Source organism: Diceros bicornis, chromosome 9, assembly GCF_020826845.1.
Source record: "Diceros bicornis minor isolate mBicDic1 chromosome 9, mDicBic1.mat.cur, whole genome shotgun sequence".
NCBI classification, from domain to species: domain Eukaryota; kingdom Metazoa; phylum Chordata; class Mammalia; order Perissodactyla; family Rhinocerotidae; genus Diceros; species Diceros bicornis.
In genome coordinates this window covers 86,803,644-86,816,629 of record NC_080748.1, presented here as the reverse complement: position 1 = coordinate 86,816,629, position 12,986 = coordinate 86,803,644, and the positions used below count along the sequence as shown (strand labels likewise).

General features: G+C 56.2%; 1 protein-coding gene across 11 annotated transcripts in view; it reads right to left on the bottom strand.

Moving 5' to 3' along the window:
- The window catches only part of MCF2L (MCF.2 cell line derived transforming sequence like), a 186,706-nt gene that overhangs the window by 48,492 nt on the left and 125,228 nt on the right, over window positions 1-12,986 (bottom strand). For all 11 annotated transcript variants that reach the window (XM_058548513.1, XM_058548516.1, XM_058548515.1 and 8 more), the window contains one exon: window positions 10,682-10,796. In XM_058548513.1, the coding sequence (XP_058404496.1) occupies window positions 10,682-10,796 (115 nt within the window). The remainder of the gene's footprint in view (window positions 1-10,681; window positions 10,797-12,986) is intronic.

Below are 12,986 nucleotides of genomic sequence, written 5' to 3'. Positions count from 1 at the left end.
TTCCATCCTCCTTCCACCAGCAGCAAAACGATCTTAATGGTGGCTACAGCTGTCCTTGAAAGGAGTTCAACTTGTTACTATTGCCACGACAGGCTGAGTGTACAGACGGACAACGGCCAGGCCGTCTATAAAAACAGAACCCTGACCCACTGTCTCAGCGCCCAGCCCAAGCGGCCAGCCTGTTGTCCACAGTCACACTTGCAGGAGGTTGACCACTGTCCCCAGCGACAACCCCGGAAGCCAAACAACACCCTGCAGCATTGGCCCTGATGGCTGAGAGCCAACAGCGTCACCCCTGCCCCTGCCCCTGTGAGTCCGCTGTGGGTGCTGCAGCTGCCCGCTAGGACAGACCTCGGCCTTCAGGTTGGACACGGACACTCAGCTCCAGCATGGCTGAGTCAGGCCTGTCGTCCTGGAGCGATAAACGTGAACAGAGCAAGCCAGGGGGCTCCAACACAGTCTGATTCTGCAGAGAGGGAGGAGGCGTGGCGTTTAAGGGCGAGTTTCTGAGCACCCACGGCTCCAGCGTGGCCTCGCTCTGCCCTAAGCCGGGGGCTCATGGCTTGCAGCTGCAAGACGGTGAAGTGGCCCCTTCACGGTGTGAAAAGCCCCAGCTTCCCTGGATGCCTCGCCAGCGTCAGGCCAGATGGACGGTGAGGGTTCTCTGAGCCACCTCTAAGGAGGCCCCTCAGCTTGGCGCCGGGACAGAGGAAACAAAGCCGGTGGAGGGGTGGGGGGGGTAGCAGGGGGAGTGGGGGGTCCATGGGCCAGGGCGCACTCTAGCAGGAGGCATCATGGGCTGGCACTGTACCTGACTGTCCCTGGCTGGTGTCAGGACAGGCATCAGGTAGAGCTCGTCCATCCGTGGCAGGGCCCAGGGTCTCTCCCATGGCAGAGATGGTCCAGCCTCCCTGACGGGCTGGGAAGAATGCTGGGGTGCTGGCCGAGCAGGTGGGCCCCAGGCTGGGCAGCCCAGAGGGCCAGGGAATGGGCAGGGCCAGGCCGGTGGCTGGGGGTACTGGAGCAAGAGGGGCTCCCCCTTCCCGGGCCCCCACCTACTGTATGTCTTTGCTGTTTTCTCTCTTTTTCATCCCATATTTGAACACTGTCTACAAAAGTTAGCAAATGTGAAGGACTCTTTCATTTCCTTATTTTCCTTTTGTGAGGCAAATGCCGTGGCCATGTCTCTCCCTGCCCACATGACTCACCTGCCCAGGTCCTAACAGCGTGGCCTCGAGGGCACCCCCTAAGCAGTCAGGGCCGTACCTGTCTCTTCTGCTGCTTCTCTCTCCTTACGACTCAAATCTTAACCTGTTAGACTATCACTTGTGTGATGCATTTATTCTAACATGGGTCAGCTTTTCATCCCTGAAAGTAAGACAGCAAGAAAAACGGCAAATGCTTTTTCAAAACTCTCCCACACATGGTAACGAATCTGTTCTCAGTCACACGCAGCCCCATTAGGGCTGACACACGTCAGACATGCACAAGGACGGGCCGAAGGTGAGCGGGGACAAGCAAAGGGGCCACACGGCAGGCATCGCCTCTCTTCTCCACAACCCTAAGGGAACAGCCCACCTTTTTAGAAAAACACAGGAATTTCTCTAAAGAGCCTGAAAACTTGCATTTTTTATTCTTTATATTTGTTATTTTTTATAACAATAAATATAATTTTTTTGACAAAAATAAACAAAGAAAACCAAAACTATGATATCCAAGAGAATCATTATGAACGTAGCTGGAATTTGAACCAATGAACACAGAGCAGGAGCGATGATCTTTGTAGACAATGGAGAGGTCAGCGTGCACCTGCACCTGCTCCGCGGGCGCCCACACGGCACAGAGGAAACTGGAGAATCTTATCTATTTTTCAAGGACTGATTTCTAATCTAGCTCGAAAACACAGCTTCCTCCATCAACAAATGAGTGCATAAACAAAATGTGGTCCATCCATCCAATAAGTGTTATTCAGGCTTAGAAAGGAAGGAAATTCTGACACCTGCTACGGCATGGTTGAACCTCGAGGACATTATGCTGAGGGAAATAAGCCAGTCACAAAAATACAAATACTCTAGGATTCCACTCGTAGGAGGTCCCTAGAGGAGTGAAATCCGTAGAGACAGAAAGTAGATGGTGCCAGGGGCTGGGGAGGGGGAGGAGAATTTAATGGGGACAGAGTTTCAGTTTTGCAAGATGAAAGTTCTGGAGGCTGGTCGCATAACAATGAGAATGTACTTAACATTACTGACCTGTACACTTGGAAACGGTTAAGATGGTAAGTTGTATGTTATGTGTATTTTACCACAATTAAAACAACGTTATTGAAAAAAATCAACCTCATAGCTTCCTTAAATACATTTTTTAAAAACAGAGAGGTGCACACCGCTGGCCAGTTTTCTGTAACCGCGGAGTGAACTGCTCCCGGGGCGGGGGGGCATCACCTTGGGAGGACCCATGCTAGAACCTTCCGGAATCTCATTACCTGCCTCAGGTTCGTGCTGCACCCCGACCGTCTCGCCTTTTCCGCTCCTGCCCTCCGTCCTGAGACGCGCAGCTTCCCTGTCCTGACTCTGCTGGCCCGGCAGCCCCAAGTTCATCCGGCTCCTTCCTCCCCCGGATCTGCCTCAGGCACCTCCTCTCCACCTGGAGCTGAAACTCTAGCCTCACAGGCTTCTGGGCACGCTGCGTCTCCCCCTCTGCACCGCCCCCGGGCCCATGGGGTGGGCGAGCTAGCGGGTGCAGCCTGGGTGCTGCGACGGCAGCAAGCGAGGGGCTTCCCAGGCCCACACCTCAGCGTGTTTCCCTCACAGCAAAATATCGTTATTTCCAAGTAAGGCAAGGGCCACGGTCTCTCCTCTTTGGGCAGGGAACCAGGAAAACAACCTCGGCCTCTTCTCTGTGAATGAAGGGGCCCTTCATTAACTTGATCCCACCCCATCGCAGCCCTCGTGCTCCAACAGATGGAAACGTTTCACTGCTGTGCTGCCCAAAGTGGCAGCCACCGGCCACACGTGAACTGAAATATGGCTCACCAGACCCGTGGACTGAACTTTTACATTTAGTTTTAATTTTAAAATTTAAAGGGGCACACATGGCCAGTGGCTGTCATACTGGACGGCAGTAGCAGAGAAAAACCATTACACCAAAGGAAGAAGGCTCGAGGCTCCCCCAGGATAACAGGACGGGGAAGACACACAGACAGGACCTGTGTGGAGGAGGTCACGGCAGTGGGCAGTGGTCACTTGAGCTCCCAGAGCTCCAGACCACGAGAGACAACGGGCTGAGCAAAGTCACTGGACCGCAAAAGGCTAGAACGACCCTTTACTTGCTAATTACATGGGGGGGAGGGGGAGGATCCCCAGCCAGAGTGTCTGAGAACTAACACGGATGGGATCGCTTTCGAGACGTCCGATCTTATAAAAAACAGAACAAACCAGCTAGACTGGAACAGCAGAATCCAACGGGGGATGGCAGGGTGAGTGGAATCCCCGTCAACAGGCATGGGCTCCCATGTTTGGTCATCTACATCAGAGGGTGTGATGCCGCCACTGAGAGGAGGAGGGAAACGGTGCCCAGAGTAATGACCAGGACTCATCGCTGTTGACTGAAAGAAGAGGTTGTGACGTGACACATCTATGCCGCCTGCTGGAGGAATGTCTGCATGTGGGTAGAACATCACCAGAACTCCTAGCCCTGGGGAGGACGCAGGAGGTGGGAAGCTCTCACTGCTGCGTGGATACGTTCTGAATTGCTGAGTTCACATTCACACACACATTTTCTAACTTTATGTCCAAAAGTCAACTGAACCTTCCAGGTTCTAGAACCACAGGAGTGAGGAGAGAGGAGAGATCCAGGTTCTAGAACCACAGGCATGAGGAGAGGAGAGATTCAGGTTCTAGAACTGCAGGAGTGAGGAGAGGAGCAATCCAGGTTCTAGAACTGCAGGAGTGAGGAGAGAGGAGAGATCCAGGTTCTAGAACCGCAGGGTGAGGAGAGGAGAGATTCAGGTTCTAGAACTGCAGGAGTGAGGAGAGATCCCGGTTCTAGAACTGCAGGAGGGAAGAGAGGAGAGATCCAGGTTCTAGAACCGCAGGAGTGAGGAGAAAAGCGATCCAGGTTCTAGAACTGCAGGAGTGAGGAGAGAGGAGAGATCCAGGTTCTAGAACAGCAGGGGTGAGGAGAGGAGAGATCCAGGTTCTAGAACTGCAGGAGGGAAGAGAGGAGAGATCCAGGGTCTAGAACTGCAGGAGGGAAGAGAGGAGAGATCCAGGTTCTAGAACAGCAGGAGTGAGGAGAGATCCAGGTTCCAGAACTGCAGGAGTAGGGGGACCAAGAGGTTCAGGTCCTAGAGCCTCAGGCATCCGTGCCCCCGGGACGGCCTCTGTTATCCCCACTGCAATTTGCTCAGTGCTGGACTCAGAGGTGGTCACAAAACACGTTAAGTGTAAAAGAAATCAAACGGTACCACTCTTTCTTTTTTATGCAGTTCTAGAACCTGAATCTCTCCTCTCCTCACCCCTGCGGTTCTAGAACCTGGATCTCTCCTCTCTCCTCACTCCTGCAGTAATATGGGGTAATTTCTATCAGCATAAACACGCTGTTGTTTCTTTCATCTTAAAAGAATCTCATCTGCCTCCCTCTCACCAGCTAATTGAGCCATTTCTCTGCTCCCTTTGGTAGCGGAATCCCGGAAGGAGTGTCTACACCCATTGTCTCAGGTCTCTCTCCTCCCATTTTCATTAAATTTACTCCAATCAACATTTCACTCCCAACCTTCCACAGAAACTGCTCTTGTCAGCATTCCCCAAGACTGGCACACTGTGAGAGTCTCATGGAGTTCCTCATTCTCACCTGATTTCCCATCAGTAAAGTGACCACACTGTGGCAGCTGGGACACCCGAGAGGGAAGGGCTGCCATAAGAAGTTGCAGGTGTAGCCTGGCCACCGACCTATGGACCTTCCGACCTCCCCACAGACCCACAGGATCTAGGGGTGCCCTCCCAGCCCGAGACCCCAGGTGAGGGCCGATCCCCCTCCTCTCCCTGCTGTGTTCAGCCTCCCCCTGCCCTCCTCCAGCTGAAACACCCGGGGATCCCCCTCCTCTGTGCACACCCCACCCCTGAGGACCTCACCACCTGATTGTCCACCAGTCCCAAATCCACACCCCAGCCGGCCCTCGCCCAGAACTCTACCCTCGCCACCCCCACAGCTCCCTCCAGGTCTAGATGCCACCACCCCCAGGCCTGCAGCCCCTCCCCTCCCTCCTTCCCCCTGTCCCGCTATGGCCACGGCTCCAAGTCAGGTCATGGCCCCCTTTGCCCCATTTCACTGAGAACAAAGCCCCTCTTTAAAGGGATCCACATTCCACACGGTGAGGGGGCTCCCAATCCTTCCTTGACCTCCCAATTCTGTTCCCTGATATCCCTCCTGTCCCTCACTCTGTCCCCACTCTCAGGTCCCATTTTGCAAATGAACCTGAAAGAACCAGCCTCCCAGGGGTCTTAGGACTGTCCACATGACTCAGGTCCCCTCCTAGTGGTCTTTGTGAGGACTGTACCCATGACTGAGGTTCCTTCCCAGGGGTCTTTGCAAGGACTGTCCCCCATGACTTAGGTCCCCTCATAGGGGTCTTGGTGAGGACTGTCCCTCATAACTCAGGTCCCCTCCTAGGGGTCTTGGTGAGGACTGTCCCCATGATTCAGGTCCCTTCCTAGGGGTCATTGTGAGGACTGTCCCCATGACTGAGGCCCCCTCCTAGGGGTCTTTGTGAGGAGTGTCCCCATGACCGAGGTCTTTGTGACTCAGGGTTCCTCACCTCCTCTAAGCCACCTTCTAACAGAGCTCCTCTCTCACTGTCTCTCTGCCCTCCCTCACCTCCTTTCTGCCCCTTTCTTCCTTTTCATAAGCCACATCCCTGTCATGTCTTATTTAATTTTCTGCAAAGGCAAGCAGCAGGAGTTTCTCTGTTTGTTCACTGGTGGGACCACGCTGTCCAGCACACAACAGACGAGATGGGTCAGCTGTCCGAGCCTCTCCCTCTGCCTTTCCCTCAGTTGTGTAAGCCTCTGTAGGGAAGTCACATGGCCACCTTTGGGGCAGGGCCTGCGGTTCACTGTCACTCGTCACAAGTCCCTGGGCTGGCCCCACCCAGGCCTGGCAGATGCTGGCAAACAAGCCCCATTAGGAATTCAAGGGTTGTAGGAATCTGTGTGGTGGTGAAAGCAACCCTGCAGCCAAGATGGGAGCACACAGGGACACCCCACGGTCGGCCACCACATTGGCTGGACAGCAGCTGATGGACACCAGTTGATAAATCATGACGTCCTTCCACGTTCACTTGACTGAGTCATTCTTCAAACGACCAACAATAAGGAGCCCAGTGGCTTAGTGGCTAAGTTCACGCACTCCGCTTCGGTGGCCTGGGGTTCACAGGTTCAGATCCCGGGTGGGACCTACGCACTGCTCATCAAGCCATGCTATGCCGGTGTCCCATATAAAGTAGAGGAGGATGGGCACAGATGTTAGCTCAGGGCCAATCTTCCTCAGCAAAAAAGAGGAGGATTGGAAGCAGATGTTAGCTCAGGGCTAATCTTCCTCGCCAAGAAAAAAAAAAAAAGACCAACAATATGCTCCATATTTACATGTGTCTGATGCACCTGGATGAAGCCCGCCTCTGGAAAGGCAGTATTTCAAAACTACCATAACTGTTAACCAGACGTGACTGCTTACATTGGGGCTCCCGTTCTTTGCATAGAGTAACAGCCAGAGAGCTAAAATCAGCACACAATATATTTTTTTTTTTTTTTTTTTTTTTTTTGTGAGGAGATCAGCCCTGTGCTAACATCCGCCAATCCTCCTCTTTTTCTGCTGAGGAAGACGGCCCTGGGCTAACATCCATGCCCATCTTCCTCCACTTTATATGGGACGCCGCCACAGCATGGCTCGCCAAGCAGTGCGTCGGTGCGTGCCCGGGATCCGAACCAGCGAACCCCGGGCCGCCGCAGCGGAGCGCGCGCACTTAACCGCTTGCGCCACCGGGCCGGCCCCCACAATATATTTTTTTAAAGGATAAAATGAAAGCCTGGTGAAAAAGCTGTGAGAGTCCATGTCTCCTAGAAGCGGTCTTCCTGAGAGATGGGCGCATTTAACTGCACTGACATTTAAAAGCGCACACCCGGGGGCTGGCCCGGTGGCGTAGTGGTTAAGCTCACACATTCTGCTTCGGTGGCCCGGGGAACGCCCAGCGCCCTCTCTCTGCTGGACCCTCACGTGCGTCAGGGCACTGCGCTGTCTTCTGAAATGACGGATGTGCTGGGTTTTACTATTTAGGAGTTCTACTTCTGATGAAAAGGGCGCATCGGGTCTGACAGGTCCAGACCCACCAGCCCAGCATCCGAGCTCTTTATCACCCTCAACGGGAAAGAAGAGAAGCGTGAAGAACACAAGCCAATGCCCAACACACACCCTTTTCCCTGGAAACGGAGCCCACAGGTCTGGGCTTCAGATCTTCAAGCCGGCCTCCCGGCCCCTCCTCGGCACCCGGTGCCGTGAAGCAGGATCACGGCAGTCAGTCCTCCGCTTCGAAGGAAGACTGGTGTGTTCTGCCCTCTGACCTTGCGTGTGGATCGTGCGCGTTCTTGGAGATCCGGGTTTTGAAAAGGCTCCATTCTCTTGGGGACAAGAACGCCTTAAAAGAGAGAAATGAAGGCTGCTGGTTCTGACAGCAGTGGAGACAAGTGCGCTGAGTGAGGCCACAGGAGGGGCCCTCGTCCGTGAGGCAGCTCGGCTCACGTGAATTCCTTTATTTACCTGCAAGGGGCGTTTATTTGTCCAGCAAATATCTACCAGGGAACCGTGGGCCTGCTCTCCCACACCTGCCTCCTAGGGAGACATAGACCAAAACCAAGCCGTAAAGCAATTAGGGCCATTCCAGAAAAGCCCCACAAAGCCAACCAGCCAGACGGGCGAGGTGGCCCGGGGGTGAAGGGGCGGGCTTCTTTCTTTAAGTGGGCATGATGGAGGGCCTCCCTGAGGAGGAGGCCTAGAGCATGAAAAGGAGCCATCTCAAGCATGGGGGGCTGAGGGACAGCAAGTGCAAAGGCCCTGAGGCCAGAAGGTCTGAGGACCAGCAAGACCAGCGAGGGTGGTGTCCCTGGGGGAGGAGATGGCGCCAGCCTGGAAGGTCCCAAGAGGGCATTAGGGACCCGGCTGCCCTCCTGAGTGTCCCGCCTGATTGAGAGAAGAAGGTGGACCTCTAGACCAGGCTTGAACACTGGGTGTTGACATTTTCAGATAGAAAATGGTTCTCTGATGTTTTAAAATCTAAGAATGACCTGAGTTTCCACCCACAGGCAAGGAAGGATTCACCACTGAACCCATTTTAGGGGCAGTGGGAGACCAAATAGAACGCCCCCGTGGCCGGGAGGCCCGCTTGTTCAGCCAAGGCTGAGCAGTCACTGCGCGGGGCCGCCACTGTCCACACTGGGCACTGAGTCCTGGGCGTGCCACCGCCCCGGCCGGTGTTCAGAAACCGTGACTACAACCACGGTTGTAGAGATGTCTCGTGGTGAGTTTCAATCTGCAGGACTTCGGATCTTAGATCCCTAAGTGGGGGAACAAGAAGAAAGGGACAGAGAGAAAATGAGACGGACAGCGAGGAGGCCATGGAATGTTCTAGAATCACTCTGTCAGCAAAGATGGCGAAGCCCATGCGAGCACTGAGCTCTCTCGGCATTCGCAGACAGCCTGTGAATCCTTCAGGTTCTAGCCAGTCAGAGCTCAGGAAAAGCGAAGTCAGTAATTGAGTGACTCCAAAGATTGTCTAAAATGAAAATGAGCAGAAGGAAGTTTGAATGAAGGGGACGGAGCCCAGCTTATCGCTCAAGGGTGAGAGGACTGAGACGGCTCTGGCTTCTGAGAAGAGACTCAGACCACGTGACACTCAGGGTCCACCAGGAGCTCTGACCTGGCCGTGGGCCCCGGGGCCATCGGGAGGGTGGAGGGCCAGGGCCTCCCTGGATGTGGAACTGCCCCACCCCCGGGAGACGTCCCCATCGGGGAGGCTGGGGAGCAGGAACTCCCCCACCCGAGGACCAGTGAGACGGCACAGGACACCCACAGTCAGCCGCCAACCGTGGCCGGCTCCTCTTCTGGTGAAACCACTTCACTCCCTAAAACCACCGCTGAGTTCAGTCATTTCGCCCTCAAACCGCTGCCCCTTTCTGCTTGTTGGCTTGTCCCAGCGTGTCCCCACCGCCAGGGGTCGTGCAGCATCTCCGTCCTGCTGTCGGGCGCCCCGAGTGCTGGAGCCACCGTCCTGGGTCCCCACCCCACGGTGCCACGCCACACGGGGAGCCCACACCCGCCGGGCGCTTTCCAGACGCCTGGTCTTACTGGAGTGAGGTCACCCCCGCGGTCCAGCGGCCTCATCTTCAGACTGGGCGTGACAGCCACCTTCCTGTCTCCGTGATTTTGGGCCAAGGGAGAAGACACATGGAGACGCTCTGCAGCACGGCAGCCCCCACCACGAAGCATGTCCCTCAGCCCCTCGAGGGGCACGGCCGGCGCGAGGGAGCCCTTATTGAAGGCCACTCAGCTCCCAGCGCGCCGGCCGTCCCTCCCGCCTCAGCTCTGCTGCCCGGAGCCTGGCACACTGAGGGGTACCGAGAAAGGAAGGTCAACAGAGACGGTGACCGAAGACCCTGCCCCGAGTGACCCTTCTCCTGCCAAGTGACTGCTCACTGCCCATGTCCGTCCGGAGAGCTCCCCTAGAACCTAACGGGCCTCCCTTCCTCCACCAGCCAGGTTGCTAGAAGAATCTACCCCCGCCCTCACACTGATGGTGGTGATCTGTCGTTACTGATCAGTTGTTACCAATCAGTGGCTTTTACATGATAGTATCACCCGACCAAACTTTCGGTCTGTTTTCTAGATTAGACCAATCACGGAGCTCTAAGTTACAAATTCTGAACTTGAGGAGAGTGTTCTCGAGCTTCCGTCCTTCGATCAGTCTCCCCTGCATGTACGTCCGCTCGTATTTACGTGGTAGGAGAAAGAAAAGGTCACCTCAAGGTTGTTCCCGTCCTGACACAGCGTGTCGGGCACTGCGCCCTAAACAGAGGCCCATGTCCCCACCGCTCCTGAGGGGCAAGGACGCCGAGGCCGACCCCCGCCGTGTGGTGTCCACCCCTTGGCCCATGGAGGTTGACGCCGCCCAGCGCAGCCAGCCGGTGGCGCACAGAGGAGGTGTCCCTGGCTTTCTGGAAGACGGGTCTAGTTCTGCTTGTAATAAAACAGAACCAGAGCCCAGACAACCGCCTCTGGGGTCAGCTGTCCCCGAGGAAGGACGGGAGGAGGCCTGGCCCTTGCGGACGGCGAGAGGGCTGTAGAGGTCAGGCCCTTGTCCTGGAGGGTCTCACGGCCACTCTGCGCTGCGGCGCCCCTCTCCCCCGGTGGCTGGCTTGCCTAATGAGGGCTGCGTACCCTCTGAGAGGGAGGAAATGTCCCGGGCTGCAGCCGGGCATCTCCCACAGGGGAGGGGAAGGGTGTGGCTGCGTGATCTCAGCAGGCCCCGACACCCCCTCAGCCACCAGCACCCACCAGACAAATGCTCGGCCCCTCACGGACCCGCCGGGGCCTCAGTGAGCCGCACCAACCTCTCTAAAGCAACGGCAACACGCACCTGGGGACGCTGGTGAGGTAGGTCATGACATTCTGGAACTCCTTGTCCGGGACGTCGCTGAAGGCCGGGTAGTCCGGGAAGGTGATCACGGGGCTGCCGTCCTGCCCCCGCCCACCTGCGGAGAGAGCAGAGGCGGCTCTTAACACTGGGTCCCACTCCCCCCGTCAGCAGATTTCACATAAGCACCGAGTAGTTCACCTAAAATGGACGGCGTGTTCTCCAACGTTATATATTTTTATTATGAAAGAAATGCGCGCTATTGAGGGACATATTTGGAACGTACACAAAAGTGAGATGAATTAAATAGTCACTCATTACCTGCCACCATCACATGCACACGTTTCTCTCCAAACCTTTTTCTGTGCATTTTTCTACATAATTGAGATCCTGTTGAATAAACAGCTGGCATCCTGCCTCTTCCCTAACACTGTGGACTACAGTTTTCTGTGCTGTACAAATGATGTGACGGTTATTTTAAATATTGTCAAATAGTCCATGCAGGCTGAGCCCTAATGACGCACTAACGCTCGTGTGGGCATCTGGCGGTTTCTCCGACGTTCCACCTGTTACACAATGCTGCTCTGAAGGGAGGTGCACGGTACCGGGAGGGGAGGGTGCAGGCGGTACCAGGGTGGGGCTCTTCCAAGGGAGGGCGCACCTGGGACATTTCACCAGGAAGACAGAGACGGCGCTCGAGGCATCGGCACAGGCGGCTGGGGCGCGCCTGGGGATCAGGGAGGGTGAGCGCAGCCCCAGTCAGACGAGGCCTCGGGGAGGGGCTGAGCTCAGAGAGGAAGGCCATGGGTTCACTCCGGTGCATGTTTGGTCTGAACTGTCCCACGAACAATCCGGAGAGGTAGCGGAGAGGGCAGGAGGTGAGGACAGACAGGAGTCACACGGGCCTGACTCCAGGCCTCTCTGCGGCCAGTGCCAGGGCGACTGGAGACGGCTACCACTGCCCCTTGAGGGATGGGGTCCATCTCTCTCCCCTTTGAACCCAGTCTGGCCTGATGACCTGTTCTGCCCGTTGACGTGGCAGAGTGATGGCCATCACTCCCAAGGCTGGGACGAAAGACACTGCAGCGTCCACCCTCCCGGCTCAGCACTGCCGCTTGGAAACCAGCCATCACATAAGCAACAGCCCTGCATCCACCATCCCGAGAGGAAGCCCACGTGCCGCCAGGGAGGAAGGGCTGGCGACACGAAGGGGCCCAGAGGCGCCACACATGTGAGCGAAGCCCCCCAATGTTCCAGCCGCCCCCCAGGTGGGCGCAATCAGACAACCCCCCCAGCCAGTGCCACTGGGGGCGAAAGATCCACCCAGCCAGCCCTTTCTGAATTCCCCACTCTCGGAATGAAATAAATCAACAAATGGGGGTGTTCCGAGCTAGCTAAATTTTGGGGCAGTCTGCACGGTGACAGGTAACCCACATCAGGGGCCATGGAACCAGGCACTCGCTGCCGACATCCGGTTCACTGAGAAGACGGGCATTGCGCCTGCAAGAGGCCACACTGCAGCCTCCCGCTGCCCCACGCGCTCACAGGGGCCTGTTTCCCCAGGCCCTTTTCAGGTGATTTTGTGCCTTTTACCTAATTACTGCGAAGTCTGGAAGCTACAAGCGTCGATGGAAGCTGAAGTAATTACCCTGCAAAACCAAACTCCACAGAGTGCCAGGTCTGTAGAAGCCAAGAGGGCAGGTTGCTCCTGACGGGAGACGGCCATCAGAAGGCAGGACGTCCCCAAACTGCAAACCTGACGGTGGGGGGGACGGGGTCAGGGCTCACCCCAGCACGGATGCCCACACCACGCAGAAGGGACCCGGGTGGGGCAAGGACGTGAGGCAGAACCACTTGCGGAGGCACCTTCCCAGGAGAGGACGTGTCCACCACGTCACTGGGGCTGACACGCGGGCCCAGCGAGTCCCGGGGCGGCAGCGCGAGTCAGCAAATACGATTAAAACAAAGCCCTGCTCCTGTCATTTCATTTCAGAAGGGGCTGCTGAGAGCCTGAAGGGACGGCCGTCATGGGACTAAGCACACGGCCTGCGGGGTGACCGTTCTGAGCAGGGGTCTGACTGTGTGGCAAGATGTGTGAGGCGACTTCCACCAGGACCCTCGGCAGAGGAGAAGGCGGGGCACAGACTCCGAGATAAGAAGACTCGGATTCTCAGCAGACAGTCGTGTCGTTTTCTGTTCTGGTTAGCGATGGACGAAGCCCCAGAGGCTGCTGGGTGAGGGGACTGGTGGACAGCACAGGAGGTCAGACCAGAGTCCCTCCTGGAAACAAGCCCGAGGCCCACACTGT